We start from the raw sequence: 22,551 nt of genomic DNA on the forward strand, positions 1-22,551 counted from the left end.
TTCTGGATGCCAGAAGACCTCTCAGATACAGTTTAGTGAGAACTAAAGGTTTTTATACATGGTCTAGAGGATTGTGTCTTATGCTAAATGTCTCATGGATTTTATGGTTTCTTCTCAGACTCTCTCTTGATGATTAATCTATTGCTGGACTTACACATGACTTGCTTTGATTCAACCACATTCCACAAGAGTTATGGCTACTTCCTTCACTTTCCTTAGGCAGGTGCCATTCGCTGACACTTGCAGACCTGCAACTTTGACGTTGATTCATACTTTCACTAAACACTGCTTTGGACTTTGGCCTTTAGGTGCTTCAGTCTCTATTCAATTAGGATTCTGTTCTGGGTTCCACATTAGTTTCAGCACTGCTTATTAGTCCATCCCATAAGTGGGAATATGCAGATCCACTTAAAGAAGAAATAAAGGTTATTTACATGTAACTGGAGTTCTTCAAGATGTGTCTGCATATTCACACTTCCCATCTACCTTCTCTTTTCTATCAGAGTCCTTGTTCTGTGTCTCTGGCTTTTTGGTAGAAGAAACTAAGGTGGTGAGTGCCCTCTGCCCCCTATATAGCCTTACTCTCAGGCCCTCAGAATGTTGGTGACACTGAGGGGAGGGGGAGGGGGCACAAGAGCACTCTAGCTGACACTGGTCATTGTACCTGTGGAGACAGGTCAAGACACATCAACTCAAAGCGGCACCAGACCCTGCCAGAACAGATGCAAAACCTGCAGACATATCTCCACTGCTACAATGATCAACATCCCCCCCCCCCCCCCCCCCACAACACACCTTTCAGGATCCATGGGTCCTACACATCCCTATCACAACATGCGGTATACGTCACCCAGTGCACTAAATGCCCTAATAATAACGGTGTGGGTGAAATGAGACAATCACTAGGCTGTCCAATAAACTCTCACAGAAAACATGATAAAAGACTAAAACACTACATCACCTGTGGGTGAACGCTTCCCCCCCCCCTCCCACCCCACAAAGCAATCACTTCGTATCTGACCTTTCAGTCCTCGTCTTCAAAGGAAACGTGCACAACATCTTCAAAAGATGAGCCTGAGTGCTTAAATATATAACTTTTCTAGATATTAAAAATCATGGACTGAATAGACACACTGAGTTTATGGCTTATTACAATAATCTGTAACACACTTAACCCTTCCTCCACTCCACCCCACCCCACCCCGCTTGTTTTTGTCTCCCCCTCTCCTCCACCCTCCAACAGACCACTTCACATTTAATAGTCCCTGGAAATGTATTAACTACTTAAGCTAAACAATCTGTTCCACCTTGTATTTAGCTGTGACAGTGCAATTCCCAGACCTGAAGAAGAGCTCTATGTAAGCTCAAAAGCTTGTCTCTCACCAACACAAGTTGGTCCAATAAAAGATATTACCTCACCCACCTTGTTTCTCTAGGGTAAGATACAAAATCAAAGACAAAATTATTGAATGCTATAAAAAGACTTGTACAAAAGAGGGGAAAAGATCAGGAGCTGTGGAGAAAACAGTAAAGGGAGAGCAAAATTTTACTTCTGCCAATTTGGTTGTGATAACTGATTGACTGACTGCAATCCAGTTTGGCCAAAGCTTTGATTTTTTTTTACATGTTTGTTACGCTCATTACTGAACCACAGAGAACTAGTAAATGAGTACATAATCAAATACATATGTAATTGTAAATGGTCATAAATAACCTTGTCCCAATCCTTTTAGTCAAAAGGAACTGTTCTGTACATGCTGCCTATCTGAGGGTAAATCCTCTCACTAAGTGAGATGGCCTCTATTGTTATGCAGAAAAGAAATGGGCAGAAGAGATGGCCATATTGTTCTCCCATGGGACTCATGAAAGATAACGTGCCTAATCCTTCCATTTCAACATAGAATAAACCAGATACAAGCACAGCACTTTGCTGTTTACAGAGTAAAGGAGAGAGCATAAATTTGTCTCCACACCTAATAACCTCATTCACAGCTGGGAAGAAGACACGATGGCATGCTCCCTTAGCCAAAATGATTCACCATCCTCAGTTATATCGTAATTCTCTCCCACACAGTAAATACACATGAAAAGTGTTGATTTGACTTGGAATATCTACAAGGCACAATTTCTGGCAGTGGAAGAAAGTACTGTACATTTCTAAATTACTTAATCAAGCAGATATTCCATTTTTTAAAAACACTTGTTAGTTTTTTAAATAAAGACACTGATCCCTCAGGATTGGAAACCCTATGATTTCTACAGGGAAAACAAATATTTGATCTGCTGTGGTTTGGCATAGGAAGCTAACATTGTTCACTAAATGTGTTTACTTTACTTCATATCTATTTTGTCTAGACTTGTGATGCATTATTTGAGAGTGTGTTGAAATCTCTTACATTTAAAATGTTAAGCACCCTGGAAGTCAGTGAAAGTTCCCCTAGAATAAACAATAAAAGTGTGTAACTACTCAACTCTAAAGACTATATAGAGCATTTTATTTAAAACCTTATGAACTGCCATATTTCTATAGCCTTATGCATATGTAAAGAATATACATATCCACACACTACGAACTTACTGTTTTAATGAGTATAGTTTACAATGTAATGTCACCCCTGTATAATTGAACTATTTATTTTGAAGAAAAAGAGTTTTTGCTGGGGCAGGAGCTTTAGATATCACCCTGTATTGTGAAAGCATCATTCGTGTTTCATATACAGTAGAACCTCAGAGTTACGAACATCTTGGGAATGGAGGTTTTTCATACCTCTGAAATGTTCATAATTCTGAACAAAATGTTATGATTGTTCTTATAGATTTTCATAGATTCATAGACTCTAGGACTGGAAGGGACCTCGAGAGGTCATAGAGTCCAGTCCTCTGCCCTCATGGCAGGACCAAATACTGTCTAGACCATCCCTGATAGACATTATCTTTCAAAAGTTTACAACTGAACATTGACTTAATACAGCTTTGAAACTTTATGTGCAGAAGAAAAATGCTGCTTTCCCTTTATTTTTTTAGTAGTTTATGTTTAACAGAGTAATGTACTGTATTTGCTTTTGGGAGGGGAGGGGGTGTCTCTGCTGCTGCCTGATTGCATACTTTTGATTCCAAATGAGGGGTGTGGTTGACTGGTCAGTTGGTAACTCTGGTGTTCGTAACTCTGAGGTTCTACTGTATAGCACTATAGGGTTATTGCATGGAGTGGCTCCCAAATGATGGTTCAGGGTGGGTGAGGGTCAAGTGGGCTACTGATGATAAGATAACACTTCCTTGTTTCCATCCCCTAGTTAATTATGGAGGAAGAATGCTTGAATATAGGAAGAGAAATTAATAATGTACTACCTTTGTGTCTCCTAAAAATTTCATTTTGACATCTGGGTCTCACCCATTGAAGTACTCAGCACTCACAACTCCCTTCAACTTGAGTGAGATTTTTAGGTGTTTAATACCTCTCAGTATCAGGCCTTCTGTTAGATACCTTTGTGTTCAAAAGATGGAGTATAGATACCAGATCTCATCTGGTTCTGGCCACCTCTCTGTCAGCAGGCTAAGGCTGGAAATTAATGTTTTTACAAACAGCAGTAAATACTTTTTTTTTCTTTTTTATTAGGGTTTGGGACTTGGAAGGAAATCAAAAGGCTTACTTTGTTCTATGTTCCCCTGGAATGAGTGTGTGCTGGCATCCTGAGGAGGCTTTTAAGGTTGTACTTTTGCAGCTTATTTTTTCTTAAACCAGTAAGTAAATGTGTGTTGCTTTTCTAAACTATAAAATTCTGAAGCTATAGTATGACTGGAGTTCGCTGTAGAAGTACATTCTGTGTTTTTCTTCATTATCAGCAGATTCTATAATTTGACTGGTTCTTCTTCAAGTAGTGTCCCTTTGGGTGCTCCACTGTAAGTGTCTCTGTGTCCCTGCGATGCTGATCGGAGAACTTTGGTAGCAGTCTCCGTCTGGACCGGTGGAAGCTTCCTAAAAGTGGGGGGCCACCGGCACGCAAACTGTGGCCCTGCCCCCTCATGCCGCCCCTTCTCTCCAAGACCCTGCCCTTGCGCTGCCCCTTTTCCCTGAGGCTCCAACCCATGCTCGCTCTTCTACGCCGCCCCCCCCCCCCTTGCTTGCCCTTACAACTGGTAAAAAATGATGGGGCCATTGCCACCGGCCCTCCCTGTTCCGGCACCTCTGGTGTCCGTTCAGCCCGCGCATGCATCGCTCCCTTCCTACCACGACGCTGGCTAGAGTGCACAGGCGATCCCTCCTCAGTTCCTTCTCAACAGCTCCTGGCTAGAGATGGAGCTATAGCTGTCCATTCCTGGATTGTTAACTCGCTTAAAATTGCTAATTGTAGCTTCTTTTAAAGCCTCTTTTTCTTTATATGCTTCATTTACATTTTATTTTGGCCATTGCCTTTTTTAAAAAAAAAGAAGAGGATTTTGTCTTCTGCTAACCGCTGTTGGGAGGTCCCCACTGGACAAGAGTATGCCCCGCTCCCCAGGCTTCAAAAATTGCCTCAGTTGTAAGGAATCTATCACTAGTGACTGACAGACACTCTCAGTGCGTTCACTGTTTGGGAGAGAAACACATTCCACAGAAGTGTGGCTTGTGTCAACAACTTAAGTCCAGATTCAGGAAAGACAGAGAACTGAGGATCAAACTCCTACTCATGGAGTCAGCCCTTCAACCTCTGGAGTCCCAGCAGGAGCCCTTACCGCAACCCTCTACTTCGAAGGGAGGTGAGCCCAGGGAGACACCTGCGAGCTACTCACATAAATCTTCTAAGAAAAGGGCATAATCTAGTGATACTTTCTGTAGCAGTTGTCCCTTTTGTGGTAACGTAGATAAATAGCCTGGGATTTTAATTAATTTTGATTTCTCAGCACACCTTCCACATTCTCTTCCACATTTGGGAAGAGGTTCAGATCTCCTATCTGAGGTCTCTCTTTAATGGAGCACAAAATCCACCAAGTGGCTGTCACAGCATTCCATTCTCCATTGGAAGGTTTCTAAGTATTTGCTCATGCTGCAACTTCCAGATTCATCATTCCCAAATGTCAGAGAGAGAATGCCAACTTGGGATTTGAACTTAGTTCTTAATTCTCTTATGAAACTTCCCTTTGAGCCATTAGCTACTTGTTTGCTTTTAAAACTTTCCATGGAAACCATTTTTCTAGTGGCAGTTACCTCTGCTCAAAGTGTGTGTGAATTAGGGGCTTTGATGGCTGACCTGCCTTATACTGTCTTTGAGGTAAAGGTATACCTCAGACCACATCAATGTGTCCTACCAAAGTAGTTTCTGACTTCCATATCAATTAGACTGTTCATCAGCCAGTTTTCCACCTTAAACCCCATCAGAATGAGGAGGAGGATGCCCTTCATGCTCTTGACATTAGGAGAGTGCATATATTGGATGGTACTAAATCTTTTAGAGTCTCTCTGAGACTAACTGTGTCTGTCAAAGAGCTAGCAGAATGCCAGTGTCCACCCAGAGATTTTCTGGTGGGTTTCCGGCTGCATCCTCTCCTGTTATGGAGCTGCTAATGTGCCGTGCCCATCTAAGGTAATAGCTCATTCTATCAGATCTCAGTCTACATCAGTTCCCCTATTAAAAGATGTTCCTATAGTGGAAAGCTGCTACGTGAGTCTTCGTTCACACCGTCTTGAGACACTATGCCTTAGTGTATGCCTGTAGACCAGATGCTGCCTTCAGTTCTGCAATCAGTTCTAGGCCAGATTCTGAAGTTCCTACCTCCTTTGGAGGGTACTGCTTGAGAGTCACCTGAAGTGGAGCACCCATAGGGGCTCTACTGAAAGAAGGAAAGATTACCTACCCTTGTGCACTAAATGGAGTTCTTTGAGATGTGTCCCCTATGGATGCTCCACTACCTGCCCTTTGTTCCCCTTTGCTTCAGAGTCTCATCTTTATGGGGCTTTTGCAGTAGAGAAGGAACTGTGTGCAGGTCGTCCACCACAGCCCTGTAATCCCTTGGCATGGGGCACAAGGGTTTCTAGAACACATGTGTGAACCAGACAAGCACTGCTGTTGAAAATCTTCAATCAAAGATGCATGCGCACCTCAGTGGAACACCCACAGAGATGTACATCTTGAAGAACTCCAGTTACTGTACAAGGTAAGTAACCTCTGCTTTCTGAGCCCTGATAACGTTTCTCTTATGTTCAGCCTCAGTTCCCACATAGAATGACTTTGGTATTCCCTGATCATTATGAAGCAGATCACAGCTTATAATTCAAATCATTGTATTATTATTAGTGTTATTTATAGGGCAGTTGATTAATTGCAGGTAACTCATGCGATTAACTAAAAAAAATTAATTGCGATTAAAAAATGTATTGTGTTTCATTGCATTGTTAAATAATAGAATACCAATTGAAATTTATTAAATATTTTTGGATGTTTTTCTACATTTTCCAATGTATTGATTTTAATTACAACACAGAATACAAAGTGTACAGTGCTCACTTTATAAGATTTTTTTTTATTACAAATATTTGCACTGTAAAAATTATAAACAAAAGAAATAATATACCTCTACCCCAATATAACGCTGTCCTCGGGAGCCAAAAAATCTTACCGCGTTATAGGTGAAACCATGTTATATCGAACTTGCTTTGATCCACCAGAGTGTGCAGTCCCGCCCCCCGGAGCTCTGCTTTACCGCGTTACATCCGAATTCGTGTTAATTCGGATCACGTTATATCGGGGTAGAGGTGTATTTTTCAATTCACTTCATACAAGTACTGTAGTGCAATCTCTTTATCGTGAAAGTGCAACTTACAAATGTAGATTTTTTTTGTTTTGTTACATAAATGCACTCAAAAACAAAACAATGTAAAACTTTAGAGCCTAGAAGTCCATTCAGTCCTACTTCTTGTTCAGCCAATCGCTAAGACAAACAAGTTTGTTACATTTACAGGAGATAATGCTGCCCACTTCTTATTTACAATATCCCCTGAAAGTGAGAACAAGCGTTCGCATGGCATTTTTGTAGCCGGCATTGCAAGATATTTACATGCCAGATATGCTAAACATTTGTATGCCCCTTCATGCTTCAGCTGCCATTCCACATGATTAAACTGTTGCTGTGCGTACGTGGAAAAGCCTATAGTGCATCATGTGTAGCATGTGAATTGATAGATGTCAGTTATTTATATTAACTGACATTTATATTTTCTCCAATACCCACTCATCTCAGAAAATTAAATACCAGTGGCTGGGTTGTCATTTTGTTTTAATTGTTGCCAGAATGTTAACATACATGACCACTTTCACCCCAAAAAGCTGGGTGTCACACCTTCCATTCCTGTTAATGCTTTGTTGCAGGAGCACTTGGTTTGCTGTGCAGTAATAAAGATTTAAATTATGGCCAAAATTACAAAGAATGCAGTTTACAAAAGTTTGAGTAAAATCCATGTGTTGCTTTCTTTTGCAGTTGATGGTAGCAGAGAAGAATGGAACAATACGATTCTACGATCTCATTACCCAGCAGGCCATTCTGTCTCTCCAGTCTGAACAAATGCCATTGATGTCCGCACATTGGTGTTTAAGAAACACCCTTAAAATTGGAGCAGTTGCTGGAAATGATTGGTTAATCTGGGATATTACTCGCTCCAGGTATCATTGTCAAGCTGGGGAAGACTTCCCCACACCATCTCTTCCATTTGCATGATTAGGGATGATATTTTTGATAATGTTTTATTTAGCTAAGTAGAACTTCATTATAGTTATAGCCAGTGCTTAAGGCCCCACTTTGGTGAAGCTTTTAAGCACATGCTTAGATGCTTTGCTAAATGGAAATGAACTGGGGCTTTAGTGTCTAGCATTTCTATAATAAACCACTCCCACTCTCTTCTCCAGGGAATTTATGACTTTACCATTATCATTCGCAAATTCTTATAATGATTTATTTTTAAATAGTGTATAATGCATTATTTGTTTCTTCAGCTAAATTGCTGTTACAATTGAAATGTTGGTGGAATTGAATTTAGACTAGTGCCTTTTGATGAGTTGAGGGAGAAAGTAGGGGTTTAGAAAGGATTAAGAGAGTTTCCTCAGGATTTCCCTCCCCCCCCGCTTCTTTTCCCTCCCTCTTCCCTGATATGTTTTCCCTTTCTTTCCTTCCTCTTCCCAACAGAGACTCAGCATCTGGCCTACCCATTCTTTCAGATGAGTAGGGTGTGACCTAACTGGGCGTGTCTAATCTCAAGATTGATATAAGCTTCCCCTCCCCAGCCATCCAGTCCATTCACATGTTACACTATTTTTTAAACATATATTTTACTATAAGTGTTAGGACTGTAGCGACTTCTGATGATTGTACCAAAAGCAAAGTTCTTTTACACAATTAAAATTCTGAAAATAGAGAATAAATGGAAAACATATGTTTAAGATTTAGAAGATGACAATTCCTTTTGAACTTCTATGTGAAAATTGAACTTTATGGGCCAAATCATGCCATCCTCATTCAGGATGGTGAGCGTTTACTTCGTTAAGCATATTCATTGACTTCAGTGAGACTAATTGTGCAAGTAAGGCCCTGGTCAGTTAAATGGGACTACTTACAGGTCACAAAGTTAAACGTATGAATTCGTCTTTGCAGAATCAGGGCCCAAGTTGTTAAGGTTCAGGAGTGTGCTGTGCTTTTGACCTTTCTAGTGGCACCTCTTTAGAGTAAAACGCCACAATTTGCCCCACTTTTAGACTCGATCACCGGTCTTGTTCGTCCATTACATTATCTCACCAGAACCAACTGGCTTTGGCCTCTGCTATCAACTTCTCTCCAGGAGCTGTAACCAGCTGGTAAACACAGTGACAGAGAAGAGCTCCTTCAAAACCAAGTATTATTTATTCATCCATAGAATATGACAAGCAGAGAGAAAAGGGTTAAATCAACAAATGCCTAAGCACATATTGTCTTGCATAAATATAACATTTGCTTCACACAAGTTGGTAGGCCTTGGGTTCTCCGCCTCCCGCCCATTCTCCTCGGTACCATGTTACAGTCTTCTTTTCTTCAGATCCTCAGTCTCCCCAGAGGCTCAGCTTTTAAACACAGAACTCGAAAGTGGTTAAGAGCTCTCATTTTAGTTTGTGTGGTCTCCTTAGATTCAATTGATTTTTTTTTTTTTTAAAGACACATTAGATTTTCTTCCCCTCATAGTATCACTACAGGGCATAATTACAGCCCTTCGAGGGATGCCAGCATTCTTTCACCCCCTTTAATCAATCTTTTGCACTCCACCTTTTATCAAACTGCCCTCTACCAACACAGCCAACTACTCCATGAAACCATCTCTGTGTATGGTGGAGGAGGGAAATAATCTGGTTAAAGGGGAGCGTGCAGAAATGGTGACAGTGGGGCAGAATTAAGGTTGTAGTGCATGGTCTGTTGCACATGGTAACTGTGGTAATGGGGTGTGCTTGTGTGTGGAGGGATAGGGGATGTGTATTCTTAGGTGGCTTAACTTTTCACTTCCTTGTTTTTCTAGTTTTATAATATACATGTAGCAACCCAAACTGCTTCACAGCATGGTTTTTTGTATATTAATCATATTGAGGCCTCTTCTAGAGGATAGGCACTAATATGTCTTGAACAGAGAACTAAGAAAATCTTTTAGTTCCTGTGACAAACTACAACCACCATCCACAAGACAAATTCTGTAAAGCCTGAAGAAAATAGTTAAAAACTCAAAACTCATTTTTGAGAGCTATTGCAGCTTTCATCTTTTTCCCCCTTCCTCTCATCCAGCTGTACTACTTTAACCTGTCAAAACTCACATGTGGAAAACCATATGAGACATGACCTGATTGTCAAAATAATTTTTGTCTGTCAGTAGATGTTTTCCCACCCCACAACTTGAACCTGCTACTCTTTTAAATGATCTGTACTTTTTGTCCTTGTGATATGAAGTGAAGTGTATCATTTCCTATAGTTTGTGGAATGGATGCTTACTCAAAATGTCGGGTTTTTTTTGTTTTTGTTTTGTTTTTTATAGTTATCCACAAGATAAGAGACCTGTCCATGTAGATCGAGCCAGATTATTCAGGTATAGTTTGGGGGAGGGGGGGTTATAGTAAATTAATTTGAAGAAAAATTATATTAGTAGCCTGTTTAATTTTAAAAATCTCATTTTAGCAAGTGTTAGTTATTGTTTCTAGTAATGCCTACAGTGTGTTGCATCTTGTAGTACAGCAATGTTACAAAGTGAAAGAATTTAACAGTTTGTATGTTGCTAATCGGTGGGGCTCTACACAAGTGCAGGGGTCTGCCTGCATGTACACAACTGTGGGATTGTGGTCCCAATTCCTTCTAGTGTTCGTGTCTTCTTTCCATCAATAGACTGTTAGCTTTTAGATAGCTCTGTCCTGCAAGATTCTAATCTCAGGGCTTGTCTACACTACAAAATTAGGTCGGATTTATAGAAGCCGGTTTTATAGAAACCGGTTTTATGCAGCCGACTGTGTGTGTCCCCACATAAAATGCTCTAAGTGCATGAAGTCGGCGGACCGCGTCCACAGTACCGAGGCTAGCGTCGACTTGCGGCGCATAGCACTATGGGTGCCTATGGGTACCTATCCCACAGTTCCCGGAGTCTCCGGCGCCCATTGGAATTATGGGTTGAGATCGCAATGCCCGAATGATGCAAAGCAGTGCCGCGGGGGTTCTGGGTACATTGCGTCACGCACCTCCCCCGCCGTCACAGCAACGGCAGACAATAGATTCGCGCCTTTTTACCTGGGTTACCTGTGCAGACAACATACCACGCCAAGCATGGAGCCCGCTCAGCTCAGCTCACCGTCACCATATGTCTTCCGGGTGCCGGCAAACGTGGGACTGCATTGCTAAACAGCAGCAGCAGATTACTGCCTTTTGGCGGTAGACGGTGCAGCATGAGTAGTAGCCTTCATCGGCGCTCGGGATGCTGGTAGCTGTGGGGCTGGCAGCCGTAGGGCTGCATTGCACCAGCCCCTTGCCTTTTGGCAGTAGATGGTTTATTACGACTGGTAACCGTCCTGTCAGTATTGTCTGCTGAGCATCCAGAAGAGGCCGAGGGCGATCTGGGTGCTCAGCAGATCTGAAAGAAGAGCTTTCCTCAGGTCTGAAAGCAAGTAAATTTAGAGGTTGCCTGAAATGCTCATAGATTATTGTAGCCTGAGCGCCTTTACCGATCCTTCTGGCTACTGTACAGCAGCAACCCCTTGCCTTTAACCGTCCTCGTTGGACAATGATGGTTACCAGTCGTAGTATACTATTTGCTGCCAAGTATTGTCTGCTAAGCACCCAGAAAAGGCCGAGGGCGATCTGGGTGCTGGCAGACATGTGGCTGGCACATGTGGGGCTACATTGCTACACAGCAGCAACCCCTTGCCTTTAACCGTCCTCGTTGGACAATGATGGTTACCAGTCGTAGTATACTATTTGCTGCCAAGTATTGGCTGCCAAGCACCCAGAAAATGCCGAGGGCTATCAGTCATGCTGCACTGTCGTCTTAAGATGTAAAAAATAGATTTGTGTTTTATTCATTTCCTTCCCCCCTCCCTCCGTCAAATCAACGGCCCGCTAAACCCAGGCTTAGGAGTTCAATCTCGGGGGGGGGGGGGGCATTCTGTGTGACAGTTGTTTGTATTTCTCCCTGATGCACAGCCACCTTTCTTGATTTTAATTCCCTGTACCTGTACGCCATGTCGTCAGTCGCCCGCCCCTCCCTCCCTCCCTCCCTCCCTTCTTCCCCTGGTCTTTAGATACTAGTTTCGCGCCTTTTTTCAGACCAGACGCCATAGCTAGCACTGGGATCATGGAGCCCGCTCAGATCACCGCGGCAATTATGAGCACTATGAACACCACGCGCATTGTCCTGGAGTATATGCAGAGCCTGGACATGCCAAAGCAAAACCAGGAGGACCAGCTGAGGAGGAGGAGGCGATTGCAGCGCGGCGACGATAGTGATGAGGAAATTGACATGGACCTCTCACAAGGCACAGGCCCCAGCAATGTGGAAATCATGGTGTTACTGGGGCAGGTTCATGCCATGGAACGCCGATTCTGGGCCTGGGAAACAAGCACAGACTGGTGGGACCGCATCGTGTTGCAGGTCTGGGACGATTCCCAGTGGCTGCGAAACTTTCGCATGCGTAAGGGCACTTTCATGGAACTTTGTGACTTGCTTTCCCCTGCCCTGAAGCGCCAGAATACCAAGATGAGAGCAGCCCTCACAGTTGAGAAGCGAGTGGCAATAGCCCTGTGGAAGCTTGCAACGCCAGACAGCTACCGGTCAGTCGGGAATCAATTTGGAGTGGGCAAATCTACTGTGGGGGCTGCTGTGATCCAAGTTGCCAGGGCAATGAGAGGCCTGGTGATATCAAGGGTAGTGACTCTGGGAAACGTGCAGGACATAGTGGATGGCTTTGCTGCAATGGGATTCCCAAACTGTGGTGGGGCGATAGACGGAACCCATATCCCTATCTTGGCACCGGCGCACCAAGCCACCGAGTACATAAACCGCAAGGGGTACTTTTCAATGCTGCTGCAAGCCCTGGTGGATCACAAGGGACGTTTCACCGACATCAACGTGGGCTGGCCGGGAAGGGTACATGATGCTCGCGTCTTCAGGCACTCTCTTCTGTTTCGAAAGCTGGAGGAAGGGACTTTCTTCCCGGACCAGAAAATAACCATTGGGGATGTTGAAATGCCTATCGTGATCCTTGGGGACCCAGCCTACCCCTTAATGCCATGGCTCATGAAGCCATACACAGGCAGCCTGGACAGGAGTCAGGACCTGTTCAACTACAGGCTGAGCAAGTGCCGAATGGTGGTGGAATGTGCATTTGGGCGTTTAAAAGCGCGCTGGCGCAGCTTACTGACTCGCTGTGACCTCAGCGAAAAGAATATCCCCATTGTTATTGCTACTTGCTGTGCGCTCCACAATATCTGTGAGAGTAAGGGGGAGACATTTATGGCGGGGTGGGAGGTAGATGCAAATCGCCTGGCCGCTGATTACGCGCAGCCAGACACCAGGTCGGTTAGAGCAGCACAGCAGGGCGCGGTGCGCATCAGAGAGGCTTTGAAAACTAGTTTTGTGACTGGGCAGGATTTGGTGTGAAACTTCTGTTTGTTTCTCCTTGATGAAATCGCAGCCCCCCCCACGCACCCGGTTAACTCTACTACCCTGTAAACCAAGCACCCCAACCTCCCCTACCCTCCCCTCTTCAAGCACCACTTGCAGAGGCAATAAAGTCATTGTTACTTCACATTCATGCATTCTTTATTAATTGAGCACACAACTAGGGGGATAATTGCAAAGGTAGCCCGGGATGGGTGGGGGAGGAGGGAAGGAAAAGGACACACTGCACTTTAAAACTTTAAAACTTATTGCTGTGGAAATCATCTAGGGTGGAGTGATTGGGTGGCCGGAGGCCCCCCCACCGTGTTCTTGGGCGTCTGGGTGAGGAGGCAATGGGACTTGGGGAGGAGGGCTGGTGGTTACAGAGGGGCTGTAGCGGCGGTCTCTGCTCCTGCTGTTGGTTACAGAGGGGCTGTAGCGGCGGTCTCTGCTCCTGCTGACAGAGGGGCTGTAGCGGCGGTCTCTGCTCCTGCTGTTGGTTACAGAGGGGCTGTAGCGGCGGTCTCTGCTCCTGCTGCCTTTCCTGCAGCTCAACCATACGCAGGAGCATATCACTTTGATGCTCCAGCAGCCGGAGCATCGACTCTTGCTTTCTGAGTACAAGCTCACGCCACTTCTCCTCTTCAGCCTGCGTTTCAGCCCGCCACCTCTCCTCTCACTCATATTGGGCTTTTTTAAAATCAGTCATTCACTGCCTCCACGCATTCTGCTGTGCTCTGTCAGCGTGGGAGGCAGTCTGTAGTTCAGTGAACATTTCGTCACGTGTCCTTCGCTTCCTTCTTCGAATATTCACTAGCCTCTGTGAAGGTGAAACATTTGCAGCTGGTAGAGGAGAAGGGAGAGTTGTTTAAAAAAAGATACATTTTTGAGAACAATGGGTACACTCTTTCACGTTAGATTTTGCTGTTCACATCACACAGCACATGTGCTTTCGTTACAAGGTCGCATTTTTCCTCTTATATTGAGGGACTGCCGGTTTGGTGTGAGAGATCACTCACGCAGTGCCAGGCCACAGATTTCAGCTTGCAGGCAGCCATGGTAAGACACAGTCTTTGGGCTTTTTTAACTTTGTTAACAAGTGGGGATGGTTTAAAACAGTACTGCTCTCATTAACCATACCAAGCACCCGTTGGGTTGGCCATTTAAAATGGGTTTGCAATGTAAAAGGAGGGGCTGAGGTTTAAGGTTTAACATGCAGCACAAACCCAACTAACTCCCCTCCCCCACACACCCAATTCTCTGGGTTGGTCACTTCACCCCTCCCCCCCACCGCGTGGTTAACAGCGGGGAATATTTCTGTTCAGCAGAACAGGAAGGGGCACCTCTGAATGTCCCCTTAATAAAATCGCCCCATTTCAACCAGGTGACCGTGAATGATATCACTCTCCTGAGGATAACAAAGAGCGATAAGGAATGGATGTTGTCTGCATGCCAGCAAACACCGGGACCATACGCTGCCATGCTTTGTTATGCAATGATTCCAGACTACGTGCTACTGGCCTGGCGTGGTAAAGTGTCCTACCATGGCGGACGGGATAAGGCAGCCCTCCCCAGAAACCTTTTGCAAAGGCTTTGGGAGTACATGAAGGAGAGCTTTCTGGAGATGTCCCTGGAGGATTTCCGCTCCATCCCCATACACGTTAACAGACTTTTCCAGTAGCTGTACTGGCCGCGATTGCCAGGGCAAATTAATCATTAATCATTAAACACGCTTGTTTTTAAACCATGTGTAATATTTACAAAGGTACACTCACCAGAGGTCCCCTGTGTGCCCACAGGGTCTTGGGTGAGTTCGGGGGTTACTGGTTCCAGGTCCAGGGTGACAAACATATCCTGGCTGTTGGGGAAACTGGTTTCTCCGCTTCCTTGCTGCTGTGAGCTATCTATGATGTTCTCTCCATCCTCATCTTCCTCGTCCGCCGAACCCGCTTCCCTGTCTCCAGAGAGGGACTGATAGCACACGCTTGGGCTACTGGTGGCTGCACCCCCTAGAATGGCATGCAGCTCCTCGTAGTAGCGGCATGTTTGCGGCTCAGCCCCGGACCTTCCGTTTGCGTCTCTGGCTTTGTGGTAGGCTTGCCTTAGCTCCTTAATTTTCACGCGGCACTGCTGTGCGTCCCTGTTATGGCCTCTGTCCTTCATGGCCTTGGAGATCTTTTCTAATGTTTTGCCATTTCTTTTACTGTTTCGGAGTTCGGCCAGCACTGCTTCATCTCCCCAGATGGCGATCAGATCCCGTACCTCCCGTTCGGTCCAGGCTGGAGCTCTTTTGCGAGACTGGGACTGGGACTCCATCATGGTTACCTGTGCTGATGAGCTCTGCATGGTCACCTGTGCTCTCCACGCTGAGCAAACAGGAAATGAAATTCAAACGTTCGCGGGGCTTTTCCTGTCTACCTGGCCAGTGCATCTGAGATGAGAGTGCTGTCCAGAGCGGTCACAATGAAGCACTGTGGGATAGCTCCCGGAGGCCACTAATGTCGAATTCCGTCCTCACTACCCAATTCCGATCCCCATAAGGCCGATTTTATCGCTAATCCCCTCGTCGAGGTGGTGTAAAGAAACCGGTTTAAAGGGCCCTTTAAGTCGAAAGAAAGGGCTTCGTCGTGTAAACGTGTCCAGGCTTAAGTCGACTTAACGCAGCTAAAGTCGACCTAAACTCGTAGTGTAGACCAGGCCTCATTGGGAGTTGAGAGTGATTGGGACTTGGCAGGATAGGGTCCTTAATGTATAACACATTCATTAATTCATTTTTAATTCATGTAGATAGGACTGAATGGGGTGTGTCTTAAATATAAAGTATCTCAGTGCATGTATTTCACAGGTTTCAGCAGAATTTAGGGTGGCTTTACGCAATATTTAACTGCAGACAAAAAATCAGATTTGCGTATGCTCATGATGGTATAACACATGTATTTAAAAGCACCTTGGATTTATTCATAGGTGGTCCAGAGTGAATGAAAACTTGTTTGCAACCACTGGCTATCCAGGAAAGATGACTTGCCAGCTTCTAGTTCATCATTTAGGACACCCTCAGGTAAAATTATACAATTCTATGTTTTGGGTTGGATCAATCCATTCTCTTTAAATCCATGTATAAACAGCTATACCTTTAAAAGTTCATCAAGATCATGTAGAAACTGTTACTACTTCATCTTTTTCCATGCCAAAAGTTACCAGAGAAAAATCTTAGAACACTCTCAACTCTTGGTTTTGCACTTTTTTTCCACTCTTTGTAGTTATAATAAGGCCAAATCAGAAGGTTCTGATATTTTATTATATTTAAAATAAGCTTATTTACAAGTCTCTGTGTTCTGGAAATATGTACAAATAAAATGTATGTAAGGTACAAGGAGGGACTTTCTTTTTTGTCTTTTAATTACCATGGAATTCTCCACTCCATGTAATAATGACAGAATCATCATTAGTGGTATTAAAGGCTCAAGAACTAATTGGACAACCATAGTTTACAAATGCAATCAGATGATTAACTGTGGTGGCTTTTTGTCACATCTATATTATTGAACTGATAAAAGTTGAGGCTGGAGAAATACTATCCCAGGGTATGATATTGGGAAGGATGGTAGAAGAAGAAGTCGTCGTGCCTTTGAAGCACTAAGCAAGGATCATCAGTCAAATCAAGTGGGCATGTGCCACACACTACTTTTTGTACAATTGCAAGAGGAATGAGAATCTGTTGATCTTTGTTCTTTCCATCATTTGTCTCTGTGTTTTCACATGCAAGCATTAAGACTGTTCAGAATCTTAGAAAATATTAATTGTATCTGCTTTATTAAGGCAACTTGAATCATATCACTTTTGAGTTTTATTTGCATTCTGCAAGGTACAAACTAAATAACCTATAAGATATCCTACAGTATTTTGTAATTCAGATGTATTCCAATTCTCTAATAGCACAGAGGAAAGGAGGTTTTATATTAGGCAGATTTTCACTGTCTTGGGCACAAAAAGTATCATACTATTTCCAAACATACTAATTGTAACCTTGAATAACAGCAGATTTTACTAAAATCATCTGGGGTGTGGAGACAGCCTTTGTAGATACTCTGCAAAGATTCAATTCTATCACTTGTAGAACATTTTGCAGTATTGTATTTTAACAATATGCGTACAATCAGGGGCGGCTCTAGGCACCAGCAAAGCAAGCACGTGCTTGGGGCAGCCCATTTGCAGGGGCGGCAGGGATCCAGCATGGGAGCTGAGAACCAACAGGGGGCCCTGGGAGCTGTAGTTCCTTGGTTAGCGCCCTGCCTATAGAGCCAGCCCTGGAGCAGGGAAAGAACTACATTTCCCAGCATTCCCTTGGCCACTACCAACAGGAAAGGGGGAGGGAGTGAGGAAGCCGAGACCTCATGCTGCAGCCTGCTTTGAATGGAGAGCTGCACTGTGAGTAGGGATTCCATGTTTTAACATTCAAAAAATAGGACACTCCACGGGGAGGGAGGGTAGCCCCACCCTACTCCCATCCACTCCCTCCGACTGCCCCCCCCCCAGAAACCCCAACCCATCCAACCCCCCTGCTCCCTGTCCCCTGATCACCCCCTCCCGGGACCCCTGCCCCAACTGCCCCCCAGGACCCCACCCCCTATCTAAGCCCCACTGGTCCTTGTCCCCAACTGCCCCCTCCTGAGACCCCCCCCAACTTCCCCCCTAGGACCCCACCCCCTACCTGCCCCCTGACAAACCCCTGGGACTCCCATGCCTATCCAACAGCTGCCTGTCTCCTGACTGCCCCCCCCGAACCCCTGACCCATCTAACCCCCCCTTCTCCCTGTCCCTTGACTGCCCCCCCGGAACCCCCTTCCCCTTCTCCAACCCCCCAGCCCCCTTACCGTGCCACTCAGACCAGCGTGTCTGGCTTCGCGCAGCGCCAGACACGCTGCTGCATACATGCTGCCGTGCTCCCCTGCGGAGCCACAGCCCCCACCCCCAGCACCTGCCTTCCAGATTTGAACACCTCAAAATTCAGGAGTGCTTAAGCTCAGTTTGGGCGGCTGTTTCTTCATTTCTCCCAAATCAAATATACTGATCCACTGTAACTTGCTGTAGAAAAAGTAGGATAAAATTGAGCAAGAAATGCTTCCCAGTGGTTATTAGGACTGGAATTGCTATTTTCAACAGCCATTGCTGTTTGTTTGTTTGTTTGTTTGTTTGTTTGTTTGTTTGTTTGTTTGTTTGTTTGTTTGTTTGTTTGTTTGTTTGTTTGTTTGTTTGTTTGTTTGTTTGTTTGTTTGTTTGTTTGTTTGTTTGTTTGTTTGTTTGTTTGTTTGTTTGTTTGTTTCTTTGTTTGTTTGTTTGTTTGTTTGTTTGTTTGTTTCTTTGTTTCTTTGTTTAAAAGGAAGACAGTGATATTGCATTGGCAAATTCCCCATAGAAAGAAAGAGTGGAACAAAAGAATAATAAAGGCACCTCAGCTTTTCCTCATTTATGTAGGACAGTCTTATAATATGCATCCAGATATCCTCCAATCACAGAAGCTGAAAATTGTTCCACTTTACTGCAGTTCTGTAACCATATGGGAACCAATCCTGTCTGTGTTCTGTGCACACCCAAAATTCCTGCTGAATGACCTGCCCTGGGAGCGAGTTACCAGTGACCCAGGGCTGCGGCGGAAGGAGGGTGCAGGGCGGGGGGGGGGGGAGAGAGAGCCCAGGGCTGGGATGGCAGGAGGTGTGTGGGGGGGGCAATGGTGGGGGGGTAGGAGGAGCCCAGGGCTGGGGCGGCAGAGGGGTGCGGGTCGGGGGGGGAGAGCCCAGGGCAGGGGGTGCGGGTGGTGGGGGAGAGCCCAGGGTTGGGGCGGCAGGGGTGTGCGCCGAGGAGCCCAGGGCTGGGACGGGGAGCAGCCAAAATTTTTTTTGCTTGGGGCGGCAAAAAACCTAGAGCCGGCCCTGCGTACAATAGCTGACAGAAATAGATAGTAGGCAGTGAGATTTTTAATTTAAATACTTTTTTTTTTCTTTTCTTTTCTTTTCAGAAGTCTCACATTTTAGTTGCCTATTGAACTTGTGATTGCATATTTAGCTCTGGTTTAGTAAATATCTGTATGATATGTTGAATTTTTTTTTTTTTTTTTTTTTTTTTTTTTAGCCCATTCTTATTGGCTCTGCGGCTGTAGGATCTGGTTTGACCTGGCATAGGACTCTTCCATTATGTGCAGTTGGTGGAGATCATAAACTTTTCTTTTGGGTAACAGAAATGTAAAATAAATGTCTGTTCTGATTATTAAATTCTCAAATATTGTCCCTTTTTGTAGTAAAAAGTGAAGAAATCTAGTCATTCTTGTATATTAATATTTATTGGAACAAGAATAAAATAACCAAAACACACGAAACTAAACTTTAAATCCCTTTTGCTTGTTTTTAGATGACAACTATAACAAGATTTGTTAAGGCAGATACTATGTTTCAGATAGTGGTGTGACTTTCCTAATAAAACATAAGTATCTTTTTTCACAATATTTGTTGATGAGATGTTTTTTAAACAACCTTCTTTAGACCAGTGGTTTTCAAACTTTTTTTCTGGGGACCCAGTTGAAGAAAATTGTTGATGCCCACGACTCAATGGGGATGAGGGGTTTGGGGTGTGGGAGAGGGCTCTGGGCTGGGGCAGGGGGTTGGGTGTGGGGCGGGTCAGGGCTCTGGGCTGGGGCAGGGGGTTGGGTGTGGGGCGGGTCAGGGCTCTGGGCTGGGGGTGCAGGCTCTGGGGTAGGGCCAGGGATGAGGGGCTTGGGGTGCAGGAAGGGGTTCCGGGTTTGGGGGGGGTTCAGGACTGGAGCAGGGGGTTGGAGTGTGGGAGGGGGTCAGGGTTCTGGGCTGCGGCTGGGGGGGTTGGGGTGCAGGAGGGGCTCCAGGGCTGGGGCAGGGGATTGGGGCATGGGGACGGACTTACCTCCGGCGGCTCAGTGGCACAGCCGGGGTGGACTGCACTGCGCCACGGAAGCGGCCAGCAGCAAGTCTGGCTCCTAGGCGGAGGCACGCAAGCACTGCCCCCTTCCTTTTTCCCCCTCCCCCCCGTTCCCTTTGGCCGGTTCCTGGCCAATGAGAGTGCGGAGCCAGTGCTCGGGGAGGGGGTTGTGCATGGAGCCCCGTGGCCCCCCTTCCTAGAAGCCGGACCGCTGCTGGCCACTTCCAGGGCACAGCGCGGTGTGGAAACAGGTAGGCACTAGCCTGCCTTAGCTGGGCAGCACCACCTGTGACATTATTGACGTGAACTGTGACTGTGTAGATCATTGTTGCAACCAAGGTCCTATAGTTGCACCAAATCTTGTACAAAGGAGGTCAAGTAAGGCGTCTATGGAAAGGTTGTAATTTGCTGTTTATGATTATGCTGTCTGTAAGTGTGTATCATTTTTGTATTTGAAGTTATGAATTTTGGCTATGTACTTGTGTTTGATTCTAAGTAGCATCAGTGAAGCATTTGGTCAGCTTCTTGAGAAAGGACTATTCTGAGTAAGTGCCCAATCAAGAAACACTTAACTGACAATGGACTTTGGGAGATGCCAATCCACATCTGAGCTTTCCTGGGAACATTCAAACTAACATGTAAACAACGGCGTCGGCCTGCAAAAAACTGAATCATTCATGGACATGTGACATACCCAGGTGGCTACAAACTCCATCTTGTTGCTGTGATTTTGCACAGAAGAAGAAAGGGGTTTCCGCTCTGGAAGCCCCTCCATTTTGTCTTCAGCTGACTCAAGAGATGGCCTCTCCACCCCAAAGAGATGCCTGAAAGAAACTGGAACAAAGGACAGTAACTACGGGGGTGTGAGTGATTGCTGGACCCAGGCCGTAAACTACAATGTTGGTCTGAAAAGAATTGAGCCCAGACTAGGAAGGAGTCCAGTCTGTGAAAGAAGCTTATTGGAACATCTCAGAGGGTGAGATTTACCTGTATTCAGTTTCTTAATGTATTAGGCTTAGACTTGCATGTTTTTGTTTGATTTTGCTTGGTAACTTACTTTGTTCTGTCGGTTATTACTTGGAACCACTTAAATCCTACTTTTTATAATTAATAAAATCACGTTTGCTTCTTAATTAACCAAGAGTAAGTAATTAATACCTGGGGGAGCAAACAGCTGTGCATCTCTCTCTATCAGTGTTATAGAGGGCGGACAATTTATGAGTTTACCCTATATAAGCTTTATACAGAGTAAAACGGGTTCATTTGGGGTTTAGGCTCCCAGAAAGACTGAATACTGGGTGCTGGGAAAGTCCCTGTTAACTGAGAAGCCCCGGGCTAAGGGAATCTTAGTTTCGGTAGAACTGCGGGGGCGCATGGCCCAACCTCTTGGTCTGTGCTGTAGCAGACTGAGTGTCTAGCTCAGCAAGATGGGAGTGGAGGGAAGCCTTCTCTGGCAGGGGGGTTTCTCAGTGGTATCCCAGCATATCTAGTGACAGTCTTGAGGGGGAAAGCAACAAAGAGTCCTGTGGCACCTTATAGACTAACAGACGTATTGGAGCATAAGCTTTCGTTGGTGAATACCCACTTCGTCAGATGCATGTGGTGGAAATTGGAGGGAGTTTCTGTGACCAAACCCATCACACCGCCGACGGAACTTTTTAATGTCCTGGTCGGCAGTGCTGACCAGAGCAAGGCAACCCAGCGCCTTACATGCTGTGACCCAGTACTGGGTCACAACCCACAGATTGAAAAACACTGCTTTAGACCATTTAATTGACAATCTCAGCCAGGAGAGGCTTATTGCTAGAGGAATTTGTATATTGTTTGTCAATATGAGCAGCATTAGCAGAGCTCTTTAAAGTTTTCTCTGTATTGCACCTGCAACCAACATGCCTGGCTCTAGCCAATGTTTATAGTTCGCTTTCATGAACAACAATATTGTAAAAAGATAAACGATTTTATCTGTTGTCAGGAAATGTCCTTAGTTTTATCAAGTTACTGTGGTGAGCACATTTGCTAGATATACTTGGGATGAATAATACTGAAATGGATAATCATAATTATAATCAAAGAACAGGGCTCGCCCTAGACCAAATGGCACCCCAGGCAAGAAGCATCTTTGGCTTCTCCCCTTCCATTTGTTAAACTTTTTGAATACTTTATTTTTTTTTATTGCATTTGTATTGAAAATAGAGAGTATTAGGGAGAGCAAAAGCCTATGTTCCACAGTCTTAGAAAGTCATCAAACATTACATATTAAGCATGACAAAAGAAGTAACAGTATTTCTTTTATGTTGTTGCATAGATCAGGGTTCGATAGATATCTCTGGTGTCTCATTAAATACGTCCTTTATTAGTCACTACTTTCACTCTTCAAGTCTTAAAACACAAGTACACTTTCACAATTACACAATAAAACAAGGTTCACAATATCTCAGCTGGGCTCTCACCTCACTTCAGTTCGTTCTTATATCTCACTGACTGAC

At 44.7% G+C, this 22,551-nt stretch overlaps 1 protein-coding gene across 1 annotated transcript in view; it reads left to right on the forward strand.

Moving 5' to 3' along the window:
• NUP37 (nucleoporin 37) overlaps nucleotides 1–19,564 on the forward strand; it is a 42,012-nt gene extending 22,448 nt beyond the window's left edge. The window contains exons 6-10 of the mRNA XM_065423173.1: nucleotides 3,617–3,707; nucleotides 7,453–7,634; nucleotides 10,016–10,066; nucleotides 16,085–16,178; nucleotides 19,250–19,564. Of these exons, the coding sequence (XP_065279245.1) occupies nucleotides 3,617–3,707; nucleotides 7,453–7,634; nucleotides 10,016–10,066; nucleotides 16,085–16,178; nucleotides 19,250–19,363 (532 nt within the window). The 3' untranslated portion in view covers nucleotides 19,364–19,564. The remainder of the gene's footprint in view (nucleotides 1–3,616; nucleotides 3,708–7,452; nucleotides 7,635–10,015; nucleotides 10,067–16,084; nucleotides 16,179–19,249) is intronic.
• The last annotated feature ends 2,987 nt before the right edge of the window (nucleotides 19,565–22,551 follow it).

The sequence above is a fragment of the Emys orbicularis genome, chromosome 1 (assembly GCF_028017835.1).
Source record: "Emys orbicularis isolate rEmyOrb1 chromosome 1, rEmyOrb1.hap1, whole genome shotgun sequence".
Lineage (NCBI taxonomy): Eukaryota > Metazoa > Chordata > Testudines > Emydidae > Emys > Emys orbicularis.